Below are 24,470 nucleotides of genomic sequence, written 5' to 3'. Positions count from 1 at the left end.
AAATTATTGATATTTACGATACCTTATACATTTAACATTTTCTAGGTTTTAAAATCTTGTGCAACTCAAATTATACACATTGACCAACATGACTGTCCGTTAAACAAAATACATTAAAGAAACGTTCAATAATGAATTGGACAACGTCTGCGCATTTGCATTTCTACAGATTATCACACGGAAAATTAAAGTTAACAGGTGGATGGGAAATTCACCATAATAGATATTTATTCAGGTTCTTGTAACACGCAATGGAATATTTAAAGATTACGTAAAATCAAAGTTGTTTTATTGCACAGATTGCAACGAGATCAAGAAGAATGGATCGTGATTTCCGGTAGTGTCGTTATCTTCGCTTGATAAACTTCACAATTTGTGTTTTACGCATTCAGACTTTTAATCGTGGACTTGAATTTATTTTAATTTGTTGAAACAAACTTACGATAGTTTCGAAACTTTATATACCAACTATTTCATGTATTTTTCATTCTTTATATCGAAAACGAACAATCATGTTTAAAGTATATGTACAAATATATTCTTATTGGCTGACTACCGTTTAATTTAAATGCTTTATATACCTATTACCATATTAATTTCCTTAGATTTGCAATTTACAGTCACACCTATTATTCCGATAAATGTTCCCCCACTCCTCTCATATTTCCTGAAATCGATGACACAGGCATAAATCATCGATACCGATAATAATTAATTGACTACTAATTGCTACTAAAAAAACATTTGAAAACATTACAATAGATTTATCTAACGAGATGTAATTACTCCTTACTGAAATATGTACATACTTTAAAAAATATCTGTTAATCTATTCACTAAACTTGATGGATAAAAATTCCATATTCATTACAAAAAATAGAAAATATAAAATTGAACCAAAAGAAAACGAAAGAAAAAGATAAATTAACAACTTTGTTAAAGTATAATTCTGACAACATTGAAGTTCAATTTTTTTATTAAGTAAACCGTGAAGTTGCATAAACATTCGCAGTTTATATATGGTCGTTTTCAATCCATTAATCATTCGTTTTCGTTAATATTTTGGATGACATACAATTTAAAAATAAAAATTCAAAGGCAGATTTTACTACATATTATTTTTAAAACAATAACATTAATTACTTTTTATTACTAGTTTCCTAACTATGTACTGATAAATTATTATTTAAAAAATTACACAAGAAAGTTATTTAATAAATCATTAATATTTATTTTATTGTTGTTAAATTAAAATATCTTCAACGACGATACTTGTGAGCAAAAATTAAATTATACAAACGAATCTATATTTTCGAAAGGAGAATTAATAAAAAATAGATGATCATTACACGGAAATGCGTACAAGTAATGACTAAACTGACATTTCAATATCCTTATAACGATTTCACTTTCAGATGCTTCTCATTATGCCTCGAAGTCCCTTTGACCGTCTATTATGGCATCTACTTGAAATAACACGAACCATCATTAAATGTGAAAACATAGTTAGCAACTTCTCAGGTTTCATAAATTTTTAATTACGAATAAAAGACGTGCCAGTAACATTTTTATGCAATTATCAATACAAGCAAATATATTTTGTTCAAGAAAAAAAATTTATTGGACGTTAATCATTCAGGATGACGCGTACAGTTGGCAGGAATTCTAATCGATCTGTATCGTCGAGGAATTGCATAATATTGATTGGAATTTTAGAAGTCAAATGCAATGCAATTTAAACTATTCAGATTGAATACAGCAATAAAATAATTCAAATAAGGTTGAGATTAGATTGAAGCTTTTTCGCTTGAAATGTAATTGGAAATTGGTTTTCAAACAAAAATCTTTCATCTTGAAAACTACGTTTATTTTGAAATTTAATGGAGAAGAATTCAGATAAAATAGAAATTATTTGTTATCAATTTTATTAGCGAAAAAACAATTTCTCTTTATTTATAATATTTGTAATCCAGTATTAATGTACAATAAATTAAACATAGGTAAAACAAGATTTGTACGAGTAACTCTGAAAGAGAATACTGAATTAGTGACAATAGGTCATTTGCCTGAAATCCTTTACGTTCAATCTTCCAACGCCCGTTAACATTACAATAGCAAATATAAAAAATTACATAACCGAAGAGATACCTAAGAAAAAGTGAAATAAAGAGTCGTATAAATTCCCATATTCTCGATTTGGAATCTTACTAAAAAACCTACTTCGACGAGCATTCTATTCAAAATTGGCAAGGTTTCTAAAGTGACTTATGAATGAAGGCATACGTATATTTTTACTTTTCGAGGCGAAAACTGACGAGAGAGAGAATTGTATAATATGTATGATTTTCGATACACTGTAACATCCACGGAAGCAAAGGAAAGGGAAAAAGAAGTGAAGGGAAGGAGAGAAGACGCCTGGAGACGCGGTAGCCGGAGGCATCCTCCGTATCTTCTTCTGAAATGGCAAGGTCACCGGTAGTTACGTCACTAACTTTCCTCGGCTCTTCTCGGTGTTGTACGCGCGCCGAGAAAAGCAAATGTCACAATTACCAAGGACGCACGGCCGCGTGTACGTTGCCTCGAGGCTTCGACTTCGACGACCAAACGAGCTAGGGGGGTAGGTATTGGCTGGTTCGCAGATTCGGCTTTCACATTTGGTTGTAAAGCAACAGGTAGCCGCGGTTTCTACGCCTTTGTCTATCCGATGAGTCTCCGGGGATCATTCGGCTTACGAAATCGTTAACATCTTGTGAGTTAGATGTTAAGACCGTTCCACGTCTCCTCTTCAACGAAAAGAATAAAAAGGAAGAAAAAGAAAAGAGTTACTATTACGAACGAACCATCTCCAGCTTCTCGTAATATTGTTATGGTTTTTTTGAAACGTTGATTAGCCCTTCCGGGACTAAATATTTTGTTCTGTGAGAAAAATTGTTTCCTTGTTAACTATAAATTTATTGGATGACATGTTTGTGATTCTTCGCGTTTCGATCATGCTTGTAATAGTACATCTTGCTGTGTACCGATATTTCATGAACATCCCAGCTCATTATTTTCTTCAGAGGAGACTTGGATCCGTGTAAGAATCTCTTCAATAAATAATTCTGCATTTTAAAGAGAGAAAACTACTTTAAATTACATCGATAGAAAATATCATGAATCATTATCTTATCGATTACAAAAGTCACAACCAAGAGACTACTTATTTAAACTATTAAAAAGAGGAAACAGTCAATGAATCATAAATATCGATAGCATGAAACTTGATCCAAAGTTATAGTATAGTAAACGATGACGGGTTTTTATTCGTCATTTTATTTTTATACTGGAAAATGAAAGACGTATACTCAACGTGGTCAACTGGCACCGCGATTGAACGATGAAGAATCTTCTTGTAATTGACGCTTTATGTTCCTGTGTCGATAAAATACAAGATAATTTTTGAATCCGACTATTCGACTATTTATAAAATTCCTAGTTAATAGACGTAAGTGTAGATGAATTTCCCGATTATCTATATTTAGCAAAGTTCAATTTACAAGGTAAGTGTTATTGTAATCTAAACATAGATGAACTTGACGTGACTCGACTCATATACTCTGTGTGAACAGGAACTATCGTTTTACTACACAGAGAAGCAAAAGGTCCTTGACATTGCTGACGAAGTTCCTTCAGTAAAGTCCAGTTCAAAGATACGTTTCATTGTAATATTTGAATGGCAGGGATAGCAGGTGCACAAATGCCATTTCGACCGGGAATAACCACTTGCCCAATGAACGTGCAATCGATTTCGTTAAACAGTCACATCATTCAGAAATACGTTTTAATGTCAACACGTGAAAAAATCTTTTAGCATACTCTTTCGCCAACTTGCCATTTCCTAGTCGAACGTTTATCGAGGAGATTTAATACCTGCAAAATTAAATTATTATTAAATGCAGGTAATTTATTGCACAAGGTAGATGATGTCTTAATGGTATTATTCAGACAGATAATTTTTATATCAATAAAATAACTGATGCTCTATGGATAATATCTTTTCTTTTCATTAGAAGAGAAAATATATTTTTACAGAAGAAGAAGATAAGTTCCTTGCGGAAAGAAACCTGTATTGGAGGAATAATAATATTTCACAATATTATAAAATAAAATAAAATAAAAATTATAAAATGAAATTTCTTAGGATGAAATATAAGAACATCTATCACAAACGATAATGACGCGTCTTCCAAAAAATGAGACGACCAATTTAAAAAATTAAAATTACATTGAATTTTTACAACTGAAGGCTCACGACAAAAACGAGCCTTGGTGTATAATCAGCAGTTAAACTCACTATATAATAAGCCAACTATCTGATTATAAAATACATTCAGCAGCTATATATTTATCATAGACCTTTTACCAGAAAAATCCTCCTCCTCCCCAATTTTTACATCATGCAACATCATTCCTCCCACATCAAACAATGTCATTTTTCTTTATCGACACCAACTATTTTCATATAATGCAAAGATCACACCTATAATAGACAAAGACATCAGTGAAACGTGAAACATGCAAATAATACCTTACCAAACAACGTAGAAGCGAACAAGCTACGCTTTAACTCTACTCATAAGCACTAATGTCTTTAACATGTTCTCTGCCACGTGGGTCAGTGGTAACCTATGATAATGATCAATAGTAAGCCTACGTATTTCCATTCCGTGAACAAATGTTTCCTTGATCTATTATTTAAACAATGTAAATAAAAAAAGAGAAAGGAAGGCACAGATACAATTCAATGTGTTATCACTATTCCATTAATATTCATATACAATGACATAATTTCTAACGCCGTTTCTTGTCATCAGATACATTTTTCATTTGTCATGACGTACTTCGAGTATCATTTTGAATAAATAGGATAAACAAAACTATCTTTTCCTTATTACATTGTGTTAACATTTTCTTTTCTCATAATTCTCGATAATAATTTAGCTCCAATATTGTAAAACTCTTCTTATGCTTGTTTGCAACTTCTATCGGGATATTCGACTTTCTTACAGCGCAAGAGCCTATTAACAAAGCGAAGAAACGCTTCTCCGGAGGAAAGACACTTGCACCGTTGCATCTCGAATGCATCTTAGCACCGTTAGGGGAGAGACTGATCCGCGAATCTCCGACAAGTCTAATGCCAGGTGGGGATGCAACACCCGTGATTTTCCGGCTATATAAAGGCAGATGCACCGTGGATCCTTGGTATCACGTATCGGTCGTTGTTTAAGGACGAAGGGACAGAAAAGTGCAGTTCGCACGAGAAAGTTCTTGCCATGAAGACGGTGGGTTGCGCATCTAGATACAAGAAGAAATCGTAACACGTTAGGCGTCGCTTGAATCCGTTCCGCGTTCTCTCGTTACAGATAGGGAGCAGCCGATGATTTCGGCCCCGCAGACTCCGAAATTTTTTTTACGTAACAGTGAAAGTGAAGAGGACTGTGACATTTGTGCGTGTGGCGATGTTTCACGCACCGATGATTAATCGTAATTTCGCCGAGACGATAACAGGCCGTTGCGAATCTTGCTTGAAAAATAAGCTTCGAGTTCGGAACCGATTTACCTTAAAGTCGATTACATTTTCCATTGTGATACCGTAACCATATATTTTTTTCCAATTATATTCTTCGCATGTGAGCGTTGATATGATGTAACATCATCCATGTATTGATATAATTTATCCGTATTACGTTGTACGTAACACAATAAGGTAGTATCTTGAAACGTTAGACACTCCTCGGAATTTGTTGCTATAGTCTGGATAATTCGAGTGGTAGTAGAAATCGTTGAAAAAGTCCGGGTTTGAGTCTGGACAGAACATGCCCAATCGACCGATTACATGCTGGTTACATAATAAAATCGTTGAAACGTCTTCTATGGTAGTGATGAGCCTCAGATTGAGTTGAGATGTACATTGGGTTTCAACATTCACGTTTTGTAACGTGACACGTAATTTTATAAAAATAACATTTAGTAAAACCGTTGTCGAATTGCGACGTATTTATGTCGGGTAATCGTATCGGAGTATTACGAACGATTAATTTGTAAATCTAGAAGAAATGAATTTTTTCCATAGAATTCTGAATATACAATTATAAAAGAAAAATTGAATATTTTTTTTCAAAATAGAAATTAGTAATAGTTAAAAGGTAATGTTATTAAATCATTAAGTAATCTTTATTTATACAGATCCTCATCTTCGTGACAGCGATAGTGGGAGCTCTCGCTGCGCCCCAGTTGAATCCAAATGAAATCACGATAGTAAAACAGGAGGAGCAAAACAATATTGGAGTAGGTGGATATCACTTTAGTTACGAACAGAGCGATGGCCAAAAGAGGGAAGAAACTGCGGAATTGAAAAACGAAGGTACTGACGATGAATCCCTTGACGTTACCGGTAGCTTCTCCTTCACAGCGCCAGATGGCCACACTTATAGGTAACTATTCACAAAACGTACTGGATTTAATTATAATTAAATACTTATATAAAACTTGATATGTACTTTAATCATTTCTATGAGTAATAATTAAACGTGATAATGGAATATAAAGTATGAATTTACTATATAAATAATAAAAAAGGCAATATACATAGTCTTAAACAATATGAGAGGATTTCAAATGTTTTTAATTTTAAATGGTTTAAGGACACGTATGTGCGTCCTGGATCCTCTTGCATAATAATTTAACAAATAATGATATTAATAACTTACTAAGTTATAAGCTACAGATTTTAGACTCCTGTTTTGTAATTTTGTAATTTATCGCCAAATGTTAGAATCAGAAAGATTACACGTTCTAATAGTAATAAACATATAGTATTAAGAACATAATTATTTGATTAAAGGGTTGATTACACCGCTGACAAGGATGGATTCCACCCCACTATTAATCTCGTTTCGAAATAGGAAAACCTAAGAACTGAAGTTTCGCACTATCCTTATCTAGGGCTTTCCGATCATCGACACAAGCTAGCATAAGTGTATTAAAGTAATCGTATACGTACCTTAAAATCGCGTGGCACGCGATTCACTGTTCACAAGCGTGATCATTCTCGAAAGTATTGATCGTCGGTTCGAAGCAATCAGTTCATTTTCTTCAGCATTATGTACTTATCATTTATTTTTCACGTTTATTAACATTAAAATTATAATTTGAGATGACAATAACAGCGATCGAATGGAACGCACGAAATCGAATGAATGTTCGATGTTACAATGGAATTTGACAAAAGTTTAAAAAGAGGAGTGAATTCTAGAGAAAATTAATTTATCATTAACATTATAAATTCTACAAAAAAATTGTATAATATGACAAAGAACATATAGTTAAGATAAAAAATAATCATTAAAATAATGTATGATCTAATTTCTGAAATAAAGAGTATAATAAGTAAAGAAATATTCATACAAACGTTCGTTTGTATGATATAAATAGTTAGGACGGCAATGTATGTTCTGATTGCATTTGTGAAACGCGTGCCACTGTATAAACAAGTTATTTTAGATAGTTCTGAGGAACTATTGGTAAACATTTTGAACGAGAGGCGTTAGAAGTTCCATTCACGATCTATTTTGGAAGAGGCGACGACGAAGCGCTCATTTACACGCTTTAGAATTCGTGTGAAAATGAGTAATCTTTTTGTACCCTTACTGTATGTATGTAACAGAACACCAATTGCGCAAATAAATATATACACAAATTAACATGTACGAGTTATAACTTTGTCAATCTCCCTTTAAGAGTGTTGAGTACATGCAACGAGGTCAACTGATTCATTTACGACAATTTTCTTTTTGACACATACGTAAACAAGGGATCAATTCTATGGATCGATAAAGGATATGTGAAAAAAATTGTTCGATAATTTTTTATTTTAAATGATTAACGATGATAAAATGTAAACAAAATATTTATATAGGAAAATAAAAAATATAAAAATTTTTCAGATACAAAATTTTTAAGCGATACTATGCTATACGTACAAAATGGTATGTACTTTGTGTTTACATATATGCATATTTGACTATATATTTGTTAGTGGCTATATTAATACGCTATTATTTTTCTATTTACAATATAAGAATTACGTTACACATCTAGTACTAAGATACATAATTAGAATTTTCAATAGGTTCAGATGAAACCTACGATTAAAAATTGTAATCAGGTTCAATTTCATGATCATATTAATTCATTAAAACACATTATAAGAAATAGGAAGCCATTTTAAATCATACATAATTTATAATATTTTAAGATTTTAATAACTAATTTCCAATTTTCATATTTTGTTTTGCAACTGCTTTTTGTACAAAATTAATTTAAATTATTTTACTACTACAAAAAATACTCCTTATATTTTTTGAGATTATTTATCTTGATGAAAAATATTTTACTACATTACTTATCAATAGCGATTTGATTAAAATTGTGCTGTTTTTATACTTTAAACTTTCTAATATTAAAAACTATTCGTATTATTAATTTTTAGCAAAAACCTTTTTGTCATGATTTATCAAATTTATAATATGTAGCTTGCAAATACATATAGATAAACTATCTTCAATCAAAATTTAATTGCGTCATTTAGTATACAAAAGTATATATTGCGTACAAACGTGTATACGCACTACACGGATAAATAAGTGCACTTTGACACGCTACGATTTTTTAATATTTTTACTTACAAATTATTGCGATAATGTCAATGGCCCACCCCAAGCATGTATCAGATTTAGTATTTTATTAAGTTTTGAGCACCATTCTAATCTATCTTCTTTTGTATCGGCTGATAAGAGATGCCTAAGAACAAGTAAAGATTAATTAATTGTATTATTAATCAAATAAAATAGTTGTAAAACACTTACCTAATTGTCGTTGTCGGACCATTTCTAACCATAACTAAACTATCAACATCTTCAGGTTCTGTAGCTCTAGTTGTTTCAAGCAAACAGGTATTAGGACGAGCACAAATATCTCGAGAAACTAATCCTACATTTGTTGTACTAACACCTATATAAAACAATGGAATATATATATTTAAATCATATAATATACCGCAATGAATTAAAATAATGAAGAATTACTTTGTAAATCTAAGCTCCCAATGGGAGCCTTTTTTCGCTCATCGTCAGGATATTTCCAATATGATAAAGTAGGACCTTTGAGCAAACACCATCTACGATGCCAAGCACCGAATCCAGATACATCTTCAAACATTGTAAGAAATCCTCTATGTTCAACTGCTACCGAAAGTTCACATGAAACATACATCTGCAATCGGCCTTCTAATGGGGATTGTGGCAGTACCTATAAAGCGTTAATTAAAAAATTGAGATTTGCATCAAATAATTCCTATTAAATGAATAATTATTAATTGTACTTACCTTATTCAATGTGAATTGTTGTCGATGTATTTCTTTCAAACTAAAAATGACGTAACCAGATAGTTGAAAAGCTGGAGATCTAACAGCAGATGGCCCAGCTGGACTTTGCAAGCTGGGCATTACTAATCGACTTTCTTGTTTCAAAAATTTCTTTGGGGTTTTATTTACCAACTGCAAGATATTTAAATTCTTAATCAAATATAAATATTCTTGGTAAACTTTTATACATACACAAAAGCATGTACTTACCTTTTTATTACAATTACTGCTACTATTACTACTTCCACTACCACTATTAATATGATACTTAATTTCATGTGGTAAAATCTCTGGTTGTGTCTGTAATGAGTATATTTCAATAGTAATTTTAAAGTCATTATATAAATCATTTAGTTTCAATGTTGATGGAAATCGGAGACACGAATCACCAGGTTCTGCTACAACTACAGGCGTAACCACTACTTCTTCTAAATACCGCATCAAACAAACAAAGTGATAACACGTACCTAGAATTAAAAATTTTTAAAAATAGATCTCTCTGGTGGAATTTAAATATGGCTTTTAATTTTATCTTTGAACATTCTACTTACTTGTACCCATACTACGAAAATAATCTCGTTTGAGAGGTAAAGTAATAGCAGAAACTGTTACAGAACCACTTTCTTGCATTTCGGGTGTAGGAGTAACAGGTTTTAAAGTACCTTCTACCTTTAACCGTTGAACTTCATTTAGAGCAGCTTGTCTTCTATGGGCTGTAATAGTAAATATGTATTTTATGTTACTTAGTTGATATATAATTAATGAAAATATTTGTACAAAAATGGGTAGAACTGTACTGGCAACAAGCAACAATCTCTCTCCTTCAACCTGTTCCATGGAACCATTGAACTCCACAGTAGAAGTACATAAATTCAGTGCCTGACTAGCTTGACTAATAATTGTCTGCTGTTTGCATACTTCATCTAGTAATCGTTTCACTTTTTCTTCCACTAAAATTGCTTCGTGTTTAGGATCAAATTGTGTTTCATCGGGAATAGTATTAGTTGATACTTGTGTTCTTGATATTATCCGTACTGGTGTCTTTGGCGTCTAATATTATTTTGATAATTAATATTACATTTCAAGTTTGAAGATTTGAAAAATTTAATTCCAAATTTAAGAATTACTGCTTATATCCATTTAGCTTACTTGAGATTGTTGTCGTCTATAAAAACTGACACTGCGTAGTAATGGCTCGCAATTGTCACCATCAACAATGTAAGGCTCTGTCTTTTGAGGAGATGCTGAAGAAACTCTTATTGTAGGTGAACGATATGGTGATCTTAAAAAATGACAAATAATTTCAATTGTTAGAAACGTCAAATCACCGATATTTAGTTATCGTCTTTCTATCTTACCCTTCTTTATATTTGAAACCTGTTGAAGTCATTAATGGGCTTTTACCTCCCTTGTTTACTTTAGGAGGAGTTGGTCCCTCCTCTGTATAAGAGCAGCCATCATATCCTTCCTGTTGTGGGAAGCATTCATCTAAATACTCATCCATTTCATTCAACACTGAAATATCAGAAGTTGTACTATCTGGATCTGGGTCAATTGATCTCTGTAATTGTGTCATTAAAATATTACAATAATAAATATATACAATTTTACCATGTATTACAAGTATTAATTTGAAATATCTATATATACCTTTTTATTTAAGAAAGATTGCTCATTTACAGCACGTAAAATACTTCTACCAAGACTAGTATTCATATCTCCACTTTCTTCTTCACTTTCAATCTCACTTTCATTACCCTATATTAAATGTATAACAATTATACAAATCACATAAAATTTCCTATTACTATATTCATATTTTAATTAGTATCCTACCTCCACATAGTATTCAGCCTCTGTACTCGTTTCTGTACCACTTTTCTCATCTAAAGTAGCAGTCTCTGCTTCTGTACTGTTAACAGTATATTCTGTATCCGTTCCTGATTCTGCAGCACTTTCAATTTCGGAAAGATTAGGATAAAGATGTCCAGGTTTAGGTGGAGCAACTCGAATGCGTTTAATATCAGACGTTACTTTTGCTTGTTGTGTTGCTTTTGATGGAGTTCCTATAACTTTGAAATAGGAGAAATTAAAATGAACTACAAATAAATATATCAAAAATATATAACATTTATATAAATAATTTATACCTTGTCTTTTACTCGGTGAATTTTTATTTTGATTTAAAATTGACTTCTCATTAGAAAGATGCGATTGTGGAGGAGGTGGTGGAGGAGGTGGTATACCATAATCCTGCAAAAATAGTGCCAAACATATTCATTGCTTTTCGCTAAAAATACATTTAGAAACAATGTAAAAATAAATATCTACTTACAGGTGCAGGTGTTGGTTTTACTGGACAAACTGGAGAATTTTTAGGTGAATTTGATTTTCCCTCACTACTTTCACTTGTTCTTATGTATGAACCAGTAACTGCTTGTGCCATTTTTTTGTTTCTGTTAAAACGGGAACGTAGCATATCTAATTCACGTTGTCGTTCCAGATAAGTGTTATGTAAAATATTATTTTCTAGCTCTTGTGTATTTAAGCCTTGTTCAAATCTTTCTCGCTGAACATTAACAGTATTATTGGGTATATCAGCTTTAGGTACCTTTGCTGTAACAAAGTCATCACATATATGATAAAATTAATTTATTATTGCTGAATTACGATGATCTATATTTTTGTATAATTACTCTTTAATATCTACCTCCATTATTATTTGGATGCACTGTCGATGAATTACTCTTATCTTTTTCTTGTAACTTTTTTGGTGGTATAGACATAGCAAGAGGTGCCTTGGGTAATAATGGAGCTTCTCCTTTATTTTTCTCAAAAATTGCCATCCTCTCAGAAAGAGTCATTTGAGTAGGATCTCTCGTCTTAGTTTCTGTGGTTTTAGATTCAAATAACGAAGCTTTGCTCAATACTGAACCTGGACTAGATTGAGCAGGACTCTTAGGAGAGCTACTATAACCAAATCTAGGCGTTACTCGATTACCATTTGTATTTGGTGTTGCATTTCTTGATGGTTTCTCTGGAGTATTAGAATTTTTATTATCAGTATGTTTTGATGAAATTTCTTTTTTGTAATATTTTTCACCACAATTTGTTGTAACAGCTTCTTGATTTTGTTGAAGTCGTTTAGGTGACGAACTCGAAGGAGCCACATCTTTTCCCTGAGAACAAGACTTATAGTCATATACAAGGCGAGTATCGCTTTGTGTACGACTAAAGCCTTGAGCCTCCTGTAAATAGTATTTTAATCTAACAGATTCAACTACTTGCAATAAATTTCCACCTTTATTCCCAATACAATTGTTATATATAAGAAAAAGTAAGAAAGGTACAAGTTATAAATAGCACTTTTTTAGAGTGTATACATTGATTCACAGAAAACTTTCAGAAAGCTTTAGGCATATACAAGAAGCGAACTACCTATTAGATAGTAAAATTTGCTTATTATTAACAGAAATTACTTACTAATGTGTCCAATATAGTTTTATCCCACTTCAACTGTTTTGTACAGTAAGATTCTTCTTTCTTATAATTACTATCTTTGCTATTTCTATTTGTCTTGCTATACCCGCTTGTGCTTGGTTGTGGTTCTGATATAGATCTTACTTGCTCATTTAGTTTTGCTTGTATTCTTTCTACTTTGTTATTTACTGGTTTGACCTATAAATGATTCACATTAAACTATTAGTTGTCTAAAATATATAAATTAATATGGATAATTTATTTACCAAAGTTGGATGTGAAAGATCATCTTCCCAGTTATTAATTGTTGAAGCAAGAGCTGCTAATCTATCAAGTCTGGCTCCTCGTTTGGATGGTTTCTGTTCAACAACTTCTTCTTCCTCTGCATTAAATTTTTCTTCTGTTCTATGAATGGGAGAACTCAGTTCTCCACTACTGTCATCTGTCAAAAAAGAGAGAATATATTATGTGATATGATATTTTATAAATTCTACAAAAATACAATAATAGCTCAACAAACTAATACTAACATATAACTATTTATAATAACAGTATATTGATAGAATAAAATTAATTAAATATAAAATAAAATTAGAACAACTCTTTAACAAAACAATTGCGTTTACCATTCATACACAAATCATATGGAGTGAGATAAGTATACATATGTAGGTGAATATCAAAATAAAGTAGTGTTAGAAACCAGTTTAAACCGAGTTCTGTGTGGGTGTATACAATGTGACTTACCAGAATATAGTTTACCAAGTCTTTGTAACTTCGACTTCACATTGCAAAGTCCAATGTCTCTATTCTCTTTATTTATATGCTGATTACTTTCAGTTTTAGATATAGATTTTCGTGAAGACTTTGCTGGAGATGTGTTCTCTGTTGATATTTTGGCAGGAGACTTGGTTGGAGTCTTACTCTTAGTAACTTAAAATTTTTGATATTAAAAAATGTTATAAAAGAACTATTTATCAGCATTTTATTTTATTGTAAATGTAAATAAATATTATCTATTGTTATATATAAAGAGAATAATATATCAAATATTGGTACCTGTAGCCTGAACTAAAATAGTATTTGTATCTTTCAAAGGACTCCGTCTTTTCTTTACATCATGTCCTGCGTTTGATAGTTGAGTATCTAATTTTTCTCTCCTTGATCTAGCCCGCTCCAACATACGCTGTATAATGAAATCAATTTACCTTTATTACAAAATATTGACAAAGATAAATCAGTATTATTCATTTACTTCTTAATATTAATATTATAACTTTTATTAGAATTATAAGATGTATTCAAAAATGTTTGTAAAGTTATTTAAAAAAAGAAACAAAAATTAACAAATAACAATATAAACAAAAATTGACAAATATACATATATAAATAAAATATTAGAAAAAGGTTATTATATTGATATACAAATAATATTGATAAAAATTTCAATTGACGAAAATAGTATTTGAATTATCAAACAGAGGTATTTTTTTTAAATTCCATAAACACCTCCTACTGCTGCAATTACGCATTACAATCAAATGAAAGTGTCATACCTGAGTGAAAGGGTCTATATCCATTATATTAATTGCTGTACTTAATCGTAATGCTCTGTAATTAAAATCATATTTATAAATAAATATAATATATATTTAATGCTGACAAATTATCAAAAGAAAGAGAATACACCCTTTATTCCGTACGTACGGGAATCACTTCCAATCACGATCATACAAACAGGTTTGGACACTCCTATATTGAAAGCATAGACAAGAGCACGATGAGGACGCCCGCCGAGTGAAGCCAAAAAAGACCAATATGAGGACAATATCAGGAGCATTTTCTAGTAGTTCCCTAGTTACATCCTACATATGTTATACATATTCGTGTCACACATGCGCAGGATGACTCCCAGTGTTGTCACCATATTGATTTTTGGATTTAATCCGCGGACACTTTCCCCTAGGGAGTATCCAGATCGTTTATATGACCGTACTTAAACCGTTGAATTTAAAGATAACCGCCATAGTAATGAAGCGCATGCGAATGCTTAAAACTGACAGGTCTTACCTTCTATCGTTTTTTAATGATATTAATTGTATTACAAACAATGAAAATTCACGTTAAATGTTTATCGTTTTAATAGCAATATTTTCACGCAACGGAACTAACACAATATATGGAAAGACTTTTGCACAGTTCAAATGTAGCAAGAAGCGTCATAGGACTGACCTGACCAACCGAAGATCTGCGCAGGATTGGAGCACTGTTTTACTATGGCTGTGGATTGGAGCAACTGCAAACCTGTAAACGTCATTACTTGCGCCTAAAGAAGAGTAACATACGTTAGCATAGGGCAATTTGAAATGAAACGTTTCCATTGGTCGATGGAATAAAAGGACGTTTGTCGTCACAAACATCTTTTTAAATTTAAAAAATATAATCTTGTATATAAAATTCATCTTTCTTGAATATTAGAAATTAATACTAAATGAATAAAGCAAATAGCACTTTATAACAAAATATTTTTATTAAAATTGTTACAGATAATACTCCGTTTAATGTATTTAAATAGTTTTATATATATTCTTAAAGTTTATATTGTAATATAGAGTTAGGAAAATAACTATTTTCTTCTTCTCTGAAATATTATTCATGATTGTAGATATATTTAATCTGTGAAGATAGGAATGTGTTCTATTTTATGAAGTTTTATCTTTTAAACATGAGATGATTCATCTCCGGTATCAGCTGCCATGGCTTCACGATTTTCATATGCCCAAAAACCATGGAATTCTATCAAAATACTGACCATTGTATCGCCTTGTCCACTAAAAAGTATTAATTATAGAATAGATTATAAATATTTCGTTTTGCCTTAAAGCCCTGATCATAGACTGGCTGAGCAGTTACTTACCAGGACAATAAATCCTGTAATGTAATTTTACATGGATCTGCTGGTTTTACCATATCGAATATTTCATCTTTAACATCCTCAAAACTTACTGGTTCTTGACCATGCATTGTCATTTGTTCTTGTATAGCCTGGAAAACATATTTAATTGTTAAAAATGTGTATTAGAAAACACAAAATTCTATGTGAAGTATAAATATACAAACGCGGAAAAAATAATTAAGGCAGAAAGTATCCAAATAACCACGGTTATTAATATCAAGAATTCTAAACAGATAATGTAAGCTTTGAGGCTCGTGCCGATTTTCTAACGCTAAAACAAAGTCTAGGTATGTTTTATAATCCATTTCTCCTTCATATGTTAAGCATTCTTGAAATACTCTTTCCAAAAATACCCCAGTTAATGTTCCTGTACCATACCTGTGGAAAAGAATTTTGTGAAGTTATCATGATCATAAAACATAACTTCTTATTATCATTTCATTTAAATTACCCTGCAAGTTCTTCTTTGTTGAGCATCCCATTATGATCTCTATCAAGATTTAAATATTGCCCATAAACTTTAAGAGCTGATGGAGCTGAAAACCAATTTGCTTCTTGCAAGTCTTTAGGTAAATCTTCATCTCTTAATTCTAAGAGATCATCGAGAAAACTACATGCTAGAATATCCTGTATTCTGACTCTACCAGTTCTGAGAGGATCGAGAAAAAATAAAAATTTCCTCACTGCTGTACAAACATAAAATGAATGAAATGATTTTTCAAGTCCTTCAAGCTGAGGTAATGTTGGAATTAATTCTAAAATATAGTTCTCTAAATCCTATAAAAAACAAATAATATAAATTGGGTTTAAATGTTAATTACAATTGCAGTTTATATTGCTTTAATTGAAATAAGTATACTAATGAGACTTACTGATTCTCTAAGATACCCTTGGCCAGTAACATCATACAATGAAAGACCAATTCTTGTTTGATGTAACCAAACCTTCCTCATAACATAGTTAAACAATGCCATTATACTAATTCTACCATGAGGATCACCTTGTTGTAATTTCGCAAATACAACTGCAGTAAAATACGGACTACATTTTGTCCCAGCTAATTTACCAACTTTCTTAAAATCTTCATAATTAATTAATTGCTCTTCTCCTGATAAAGGTGGACTATGATGTTTATCTAATAACACCCACAATGCTTTAAGCTCGTTGTTATCTAACAATTGTCTGGAACGTCTTTGCAAAAATAATGCTCGCGTTTCTTCCCGTAATTTTTGTGGCAAAATTTCGTCTTCTTTAGGTAGCTAAAACATACAATAAAACGTATAAAAGAATTTTTTTTGTATTTTATATTTTTTCTTATAAATTATTCATATAAATTACCTTAAAATAGAATTTGGGAATCACTTTATAAGTTAAATCTTTGTCTTTAGCTTTGGCGCCCTTCCATTGTTCGTATATCTTTTGAAAGTATTCATCTTCCTTTTGTTCATTTTCTTCCGATTTTATTTCTACTACAAAAATATTTCGCATATTTTATGTATAACAATAGCAATGAATATGTTGCAAGAAATGTATTAAACATCAGTTTCGATTGATACTTACATTTATTCACTGTTGCATATTTTCGGAGTACTGTCTCTAGCTCCATTTATTTTTGTTTTGAATGATTTGTAACTAAGGTTAGATTCTATAGTCATGATTCAATCACTTGCTATCTTGTAACTTACATTCCGGCTGATTTTTTTCACAAACTATGTATACCACAATGTACATTTACGGTTCTAATATAAACATAAATGTAAAAAGTATATTACAATGCAAAATACAAATTTATGTTCATTTGTAAAACTTTATTCATGTTCATTAGTAAGTACAAATAGTATTGATTGTCAGAATATGTAGTTATTTTATTATACATATGTATATAAACGTTATATTTGCTTACTTTAGGGTTATCAAAAATTATTCTGAATTAATGAAATCATCTTTATTGTGTGAAATACTGATATTTTTAATGAATGAAAAATATAAATGGCAAACTTTCTAAACTTCAATGTTCTTAAATTAAATTTCCTCAATTTTTGCATCTTGAATTCTGAAGTCTTGAGCAATTATTTTATTTTTGTTTATTTCATTATATAAAGGATTCCCTTCAAATGTTATTTCTTCTAAATTTTTCAGTAATAATAAATATTGTATTTCAACTTCATCCTGAAATATATTTTTCATTATTAAGTTCAACATTTATGATGATTTATTTATACTTACTGTTAAACAATTATGAGCAACATAAAGTTTTTTTAATTTTTTTAATGATTTTGTAAATTTCAAGGATTTTATTTTATTATTCTCAACAGATAGAAACTCTAGATTATCATTTTCGATAAAATCTTCTACATTTAATAATTCAATTGCATTATAATCCAAAGTTAGAGATTCCAAAGTAGAACAATAAGTTATTTCTGAATATTTAATATATATTTACAATAAGTAATGTTATTAAAATACAAAGTATATATTAATTAGTTTAATGATATAAAATATTACCATTGGTACTTTGAAGGTAATTATTATTTAAAAATAGATGTTTAATCACGGGTAATTGTTCTTTACTAATATTTATTACTGTCTTAATGCAATTATGATCTAAAAATAAAGTGTATAGTTTTGGAAATATACAATTATTTTTGTCACAATCATTTCCATTAAATGCTTCCAGGCAATTGTAACTTAAACATAATGTATGCAAATACTTAAAGGAATGGAGACCACATAAATAAGTTATTTGATTTTTACTTAGATCCAAACTTTCTAACTGTGGTAAAATTTCTGCAGAAAGATCCACCTAATAAAAATTCAATATGTTATAGATATAGATATAATTTTTTTATACTCCTATAAATAACATACTTTTGACAAAGAACAGTCAATTAGACTCAGTTGTGTTATATTTGTTAGGTAATCTGCTTCATATATTCTATTTAATACATGTTTATCAAATTTATTGCCAAATATATATCTTGCTTCAGAAATATCAGAGTTTCTTATATATTCTCCAGAAATATACTATTAGCAAAATTGTAGAAAGCATAAGTATACGCATGATATTTAAATATTTATGTATCCAGAAAAACTAAAGGTTTTACTTACTTCAATGTTACTCAAGTGAAATATAATAAATTTTTTATATAATGTATCTGTACTTATTGGATTATTACAAAAATCTATAACATGTAATGTTTGCCAAGTTTTAACATTGTCTATTTGTGCTATGTTTCTTATTTCATTATTTCCACAGTAAAATTCTTGTAATGTATGGAATGATCCCATTGATTCCAAATTTGTTATTAGATTATTAGTCAAATCTAGGTATTTTAACATTGGAAAATTTTCTTGAGTGAAATCGTCCAAAATTGAAATAAAGTTACTTCCAAGATTCAATTTAATCAGATACTTTAAAGGTTTTGCAAAAGAAAATATGGGCAACAAACAACAAGTAGCACAAAGCTCTTGTACATGCTTTAATCCTTTCAAGACGTTTGATGCTGCAATAAGATTTTGTGATATATGAATATATCTTGCTTTTTCTATATTTTTCTTCTCCAGTAATTTTATCTCTTCCATATTTTTCAATGTATTATATTTCAAATAAACTAATTTTTTATGCCATTTATTATTTAGTTCACACATATTAAAAGCACATGGAAAATAATTTTGGGATAAATTAAGATTTTTACAATTACAATTATTAACAAATTGTAATTTTGATAAATATGTATGTAATAAGTATTCTACTAATTGAGGATCAGTAATATCATTGAAATGATTTTCATGTATCTTCAGCTTACACATGTTGGGTATATAAGTTATAAAAATACTAATACATTGAAGACAATACATTAATAAGTTCCATGATATATCCAGTTCTTTTAGTGAAAGTAAGGTTTCCTCAACATGTAATAATTTTATGTTATTAAAGCTTATATTTAATATTTCCACATTTTTTATAAATTTTGAATTTGGAAATTCATCCAATCGATTATAAGAAATATCAAATTCTCTTAAGTTAGGCAAGTCTAAATCTATGTCAACTGAATTTATATTTTGTCTAGAAACAGATATTTTTACAAGATTATATATTTCTACTTTTCCATAATTGCTAATACATCGTCTAATATTGGAATTGGATAAACATATAAACATTGTATCATCTATGGTACATGCAATTCTGCAATTTTCATATTCTTCTTCCTGTGAAACAGTTTGTAAATTTTTCCTTCTAAATGTTCTATATATGCCATATAAATTACATTAAGGTTAAATTAAAATAATAAAAATGATTACCTTTGTTGATTCATGTAATATATATTCATATTCTATTACAAACATAGGATTTTTTATGTTCATCTTGGTCAACTTAAATAATTGACAAATCTCATTTGAATTATTCTCATGATTTGTATGTTTTGTATGTAAGCAGTCATGAACATTATCTATTCTATATAAAAATATTATGCTTTTTATATGAAATACATTAAAATTGGCATTTTTGTTATTACTTTTCAATAGAGTTGAAAATTGGCGTTTGTATAAGTACACAAACACGTTGTTTTTCACAAATATTATAGAAGCTTAGGATATTCGTATTTTTCTTTGTTGAAAAAACTTTATTTAACCAGTCACAGTCTGCTGCTGCCAAGCAATTAGTTACTATTATTTCTTCCTATTAATTAAAATATCTTTTACTTCCCAATTTATTTTTTAGTGGAATAAGATCTTATTTCTTAAGACAGAAAATATATAAATACTTTAATCAGTAAATCAGTTTGAAAATAGTTAAAGGGCCATTTTTGAATATCTGTTACCCCAGGCGAAGCTAAAATTTTTAAAATCATGCTGCTGCATTCATCTAATTGCAAATTTTTATTTTTGCAAGTATTTAATAGATCAATTTCTTTATTGCTTACTTTTGTTACTTTATGTAATCTTAAATCTATTATACCTATGCCCCTGTAATAAAAGAGTTATTATAAAAGCTTTATTGTATGAGTATTTCTACTAGTACAGTTGGGAGCATACTTTACATACTCTTTCATAACTGAACACAATGATGCTTGCAAGAATTGTTTACATAACTGAATAACTGTATTTTCTGAATCAATATTGTATTCAACAAAATTTATATTTCCACAATAATTCATATTAATTAGCAATTGCTGTTGCAAAATCTAGCATATAAATAACATTACCACTTAATTACCACAAGTAATTTATTTTAAATAATTAAAAAAAGAAAGAATTTTAAAATAGGTATTGTACTTTAGATTGCAAGATTAATTTTTCTTCCATTTCTTTGAGTTGCTTTTTATTTAATTTCATTTGTAGCATTATATTTTGTGCTTCATCGTAAGCTTCAATCTTAAAATAATTTTGATTATTCTACATAACAAATAGAAAATAGTTAATAATAATAATAACATTATTACTCTATATATAAAAATTAATTATACTAGAGTATTAAATACCTTTTCAATTTCAATTGCATATAGTTGGTTTTTAAAATAAAGTATTTCCTTTTTGTATTCCTTATATTTATCTTTCAATAAACGCAAATGTATGTTTAATTGTTTATGAAATAATACATTATAATATGTCATTTGCTTTCTAGAAGTGAAACGTAATTTTTTCAATCCCGTTCAAAAATATTTTATGATGCCGATATAAAATAATGTACATACTTGAAAAAGTAATTAATCCAACATCTTTCTTTTTCACATATTTTGTAATGATCTAATTTTTTAATATGTGGAAGATAATGAATAGCATATATACGATAGTTGCAAAAGGTTACCAAAGGGCAATCTCCATATAATGAATCCGCAAATACTAATGAATTTAATTTTCTCAATTGTGATAGATATCTTATGTCCTTGTAATTGAAAAAGGATATTATCATACAAATATAGTTTATTCAAATATTTTACATACCCTTATAAAGCATAAAGGATTTCCCGCTAGATTTAAATTACATAGTTCAGACTTTCTCCAAGACATTTTATTTATTCTTTCCAATTTATTGTTAGCTAAATTAAGTTCTTGTAACCATGTTAATGTATCCAAATTCTACATGAATGCAACATGTATTGTAAAATAATTTTTCAACAAATACATAATTTAAGAAATAAAAGTCTTTATTTGAAAAACAATAAAGGAAGTTGTACCTCAAGTTTGTGTATATTGTTTCCTGATAAGTACAAAATGTTTAAATGAGAACAAGCTTCTAAATTTGGTATGCAACGTATTTCGTTGGAATATAGATAAAGCTTCTTTAATAAACAATTTTCTTTGAATCGTGGTACGTCCTAATTAAAACAAACTTTAATTTCTAATACTTTATTGATTACATTCGATTTACGTTATTACCTTGATACCACATTCGACGATCCATAATTCCTGCAATTCCATCAATTGTGAAACAGCATTGAAAGAGCCAATATCTCGTTGACCGATTATTATTAATGTCCGAATATTTTGCTTTGTAAACAATAATTTTTCAAACGATATAATTTTAGAATAAAATAAACATAATTCACGTTTATTATTACCTTTCTTCCTCTTGTCTATAAATAGATTTATTTATTAAAAATAATTCAGTGCTTTCAAAGCGTTTTTATTACCTTTGTTATCCATAAAATTATCCATTATCACATTTACGATTAATATTTATTTCTAATAGCAATTGTTTCGAATTTCATCTTTTCCAATTTAAATATAGCCAATAATTTTCTTTAAACAAATGGTCAAGCTAATAGCAATTAAAATTAATTAGTAATCAATACTTGAATAATACATTATTATGGAATTTTTTTCATATTTTAATACACTTTCCATTGCAATTTAACTCTATATGTATCAAAAATATTTTGCACTATTAATTGTAAGATTTGTAACTATTTATAAGTATGCATCAATTTGTAAATAGTTATATGAAAAGCTTGTTAACATTCAATAAAAATTGCCAGGATATTTAAATATTATAATAATTTATTATGGATCCTTATAATATTATCGATAAGATGTAAAATAAAATTATTTTTATACGATAGTTGTAACTTCTAAATGGAAATATCTATAAAGGTTAAACAAAAATCGGAAATAAATATTAATAGCTAGCACAATTATTTACGTTTCACGTTATGATTTCAATTTTTTTTCGTTTTATTTAATACTTGTATTACGTAGTTGCTACTGTCAATATAGACAAAAATGATTACGAAATCATATAAATATATACATAGAACATTTTGAATACATTCAACACGTAAAAATTACAAAATGTGTATCGTTCCATATTAATTACAATTTAATTATCATTTACTGAGATAGTATATCTTTAATCTAGGAACTAAATATAGCATATAAAACAAAGTCAATTCTTCTATTCTTATTTATTATACAATCATAAATGTGACGTGATTATGATTACTCTGTAAAACTTAGGCATTTAAATGTGATCATTTTTTGGAGATTTTAAAGTTAAGAAAACAAAGTCAATAAATAAGTTCAAAATGCCTAAGCAATACATTTAAGCGTTTCCTATCAATATCAATATTTTATATTTGATAGATAATCAACGATGAGATTTATATACATTATCATTAATATAATACCTCAAAGCCATTGGGTCATAAATATATTATTTTTTCCCAAGTATAAATAATATTGTTCTATAGTAAACTACTTTAAAGCATGTTGGAGATAGGAACTTGTAATTCGATTGTAATAGGTTTTTCTAATGTTATGACTGTCATTCGATTTATAATTATTATAAATACATGTAAATATCTTATAGGAATAAAACATAAAAATGTGCAAAGATTCGAAATCATTGATATCTTACGATTAGATCGAGTCAAGTTTGGTTAGGTCAGAGTCCCAGCAATATCTTACAACAAAAAAATAGTGATAGACTATGGATACTTATGCAAATTTATATTCTTAAAGACAGAACTAAAAGAATAAAATCTAACAGGAATTTGTTTCATCTACTAAATGCTGCACCGAGTATTCTACTTTGGATATTTTAAATATTTGAATTCTTGTACTTGTGCGCATAAAAGCCCATAGTCTAAATATGAGATTCCCCGAATTGCCAGAAGTAAAAATTTACCGCTAGGCTAAGTCTATGATATCAGAAATAGCTATTTATGGGAGGTAGAATTTAGCTGACTTATTAATGATTCAATGGATTTTTATATCTTTTACATTTTTTATGTTTCAATAACAAATACCCTGTCATAAACCTTGTAAGTAGTTGCCAAAGATTATGCGACGATAGCCAGTCATCTAACAGCTCATACATCCAATTCGAATTCTGTAGTACATTACATACAATTGATCTAAGGCATCCTCAGCATTACCCTAAGTGGTATAACGAAAAGAAGGGCACGAGGTCTTAAAAATCTTTAATACGTACAATTTAATTTTAGAATTTTAAATAGAGTATGGTGTAGAATAGTAAGAATAAAATCTCTCTAAAAATAGAATCTATTAGATATTCCAATAGATAAATCACTAAGAAGCGAAACTAATCAATTCCATTTTTTGAAACT

General features: G+C 29.3%; 5 protein-coding genes across 10 annotated transcripts; 1 reads left to right on the top strand and 4 right to left on the bottom strand.

Annotated features, from left to right (window-relative positions):
- The first annotated feature begins 5,180 nt into the window (after positions 1 to 5,180).
- Positions 5,181 to 7,742, top strand: LOC117241954 (flexible cuticle protein 12-like). The gene is made up of 3 exons (XM_033508262.1): positions 5,181 to 5,321; positions 6,226 to 6,473; positions 6,884 to 7,742. The coding sequence occupies exons 1-3, from the start codon at positions 5,313 to 5,315 to the stop codon at positions 6,942 to 6,944; spliced, it is 318 nt and encodes a 105-aa protein (XP_033364153.1). The 5' UTR covers positions 5,181 to 5,312; the 3' UTR covers positions 6,945 to 7,742.
- Positions 7,743 to 8,596: 854 nt separating this feature from the next.
- Positions 8,597 to 17,595, bottom strand: LOC117241952 (anillin). 6 transcript variants are annotated; one of them, XM_033508260.1, is made up of 24 exons: positions 17,461 to 17,595; positions 17,239 to 17,369; positions 16,773 to 17,159; positions 16,352 to 16,677; positions 16,065 to 16,278; positions 15,862 to 15,989; positions 15,670 to 15,775; positions 13,692 to 13,809; positions 13,211 to 13,386; positions 12,948 to 13,142; positions 12,175 to 12,643; positions 11,800 to 12,080; positions 11,615 to 11,717; positions 11,301 to 11,536; positions 11,115 to 11,222; positions 10,823 to 11,025; positions 10,614 to 10,746; positions 10,262 to 10,514; positions 10,016 to 10,177; positions 9,675 to 9,931; positions 9,426 to 9,596; positions 9,126 to 9,348; positions 8,907 to 9,051; positions 8,597 to 8,841 (listed from the first exon to the last, which is right to left on the bottom strand). In XM_033508260.1, the coding sequence occupies exons 1-24, from the start codon at positions 17,504 to 17,506 to the stop codon at positions 8,730 to 8,732; spliced, it is 4,683 nt and encodes a 1,560-aa protein (XP_033364151.1). In that variant the 5' UTR covers positions 17,507 to 17,595; the 3' UTR covers positions 8,597 to 8,729. The 6 variants fall into 6 exon arrangements, with proteins under 6 accessions (XP_033364151.1, XP_033364145.1, XP_033364146.1 ...); XM_033508254.1 differs by lacking the exons at positions 15,670 to 15,775; positions 15,862 to 15,989; positions 16,065 to 16,278; ... (2 more) ...; positions 17,239 to 17,369; positions 17,461 to 17,595 and adding exons at positions 14,004 to 14,130; positions 14,501 to 14,555; positions 15,177 to 15,379 and having other exon boundaries at positions 12,175 to 12,712; positions 13,692 to 13,877; XM_033508255.1 differs by lacking the exons at positions 15,670 to 15,775; positions 15,862 to 15,989; positions 16,065 to 16,278; ... (2 more) ...; positions 17,239 to 17,369; positions 17,461 to 17,595 and adding exons at positions 14,004 to 14,130; positions 14,501 to 14,555; positions 15,177 to 15,379 and having other exon boundaries at positions 13,692 to 13,877.
- A 130-nt stretch (positions 17,596 to 17,725) lies between these two features.
- On the bottom strand, positions 17,726 to 20,302 carry LOC117241953 (leucine-rich repeat-containing protein 9-like). Its single transcript, XM_033508261.1, has 2 exons — positions 20,203 to 20,302; positions 17,726 to 20,109 (listed from the first exon to the last, which is right to left on the bottom strand). Exons 1-2 carry the CDS (start codon positions 20,263 to 20,265, stop codon positions 18,967 to 18,969), a joined length of 1,206 nt encoding a protein of 401 aa, XP_033364152.1. The 5' UTR covers positions 20,266 to 20,302; the 3' UTR covers positions 17,726 to 18,966.
- A 77-nt stretch (positions 20,303 to 20,379) lies between these two features.
- Positions 20,380 to 21,059, bottom strand: LOC117241955. Its single transcript, XM_033508263.1, has 3 exons — positions 20,947 to 21,059; positions 20,667 to 20,868; positions 20,380 to 20,581 (listed from the first exon to the last, which is right to left on the bottom strand). The coding sequence occupies exons 1-3, from the start codon at positions 21,057 to 21,059 to the stop codon at positions 20,414 to 20,416; spliced, it is 483 nt and encodes a 160-aa protein (XP_033364154.1). The 3' UTR covers positions 20,380 to 20,413.
- A 646-nt stretch (positions 21,060 to 21,705) lies between these two features.
- LOC117241962 (leucine-rich repeat-containing protein 9-like) lies at positions 21,706 to 22,780 on the bottom strand. Its single transcript, XM_033508270.1, has 5 exons — positions 22,536 to 22,780; positions 22,282 to 22,478; positions 22,080 to 22,220; positions 21,847 to 21,981; positions 21,706 to 21,744 (listed from the first exon to the last, which is right to left on the bottom strand). The coding sequence occupies exons 1-5, from the start codon at positions 22,558 to 22,560 to the stop codon at positions 21,706 to 21,708; spliced, it is 537 nt and encodes a 178-aa protein (XP_033364161.1). The 5' UTR covers positions 22,561 to 22,780.
- Positions 22,781 to 24,470: the final 1,690 nt, after the last annotated feature.

Source organism: Bombus vosnesenskii, unplaced genomic scaffold, assembly GCF_011952255.1.
Source record: "Bombus vosnesenskii isolate JDL3184/JDL3185 unplaced genomic scaffold, Bvos_JDL3184-5_v1.1 scf7180000016262, whole genome shotgun sequence".
Lineage (NCBI taxonomy): Eukaryota > Metazoa > Arthropoda > Insecta > Hymenoptera > Apidae > Bombus > Bombus vosnesenskii.
This window is presented reverse-complemented; position numbering and strand designations above follow the sequence as displayed.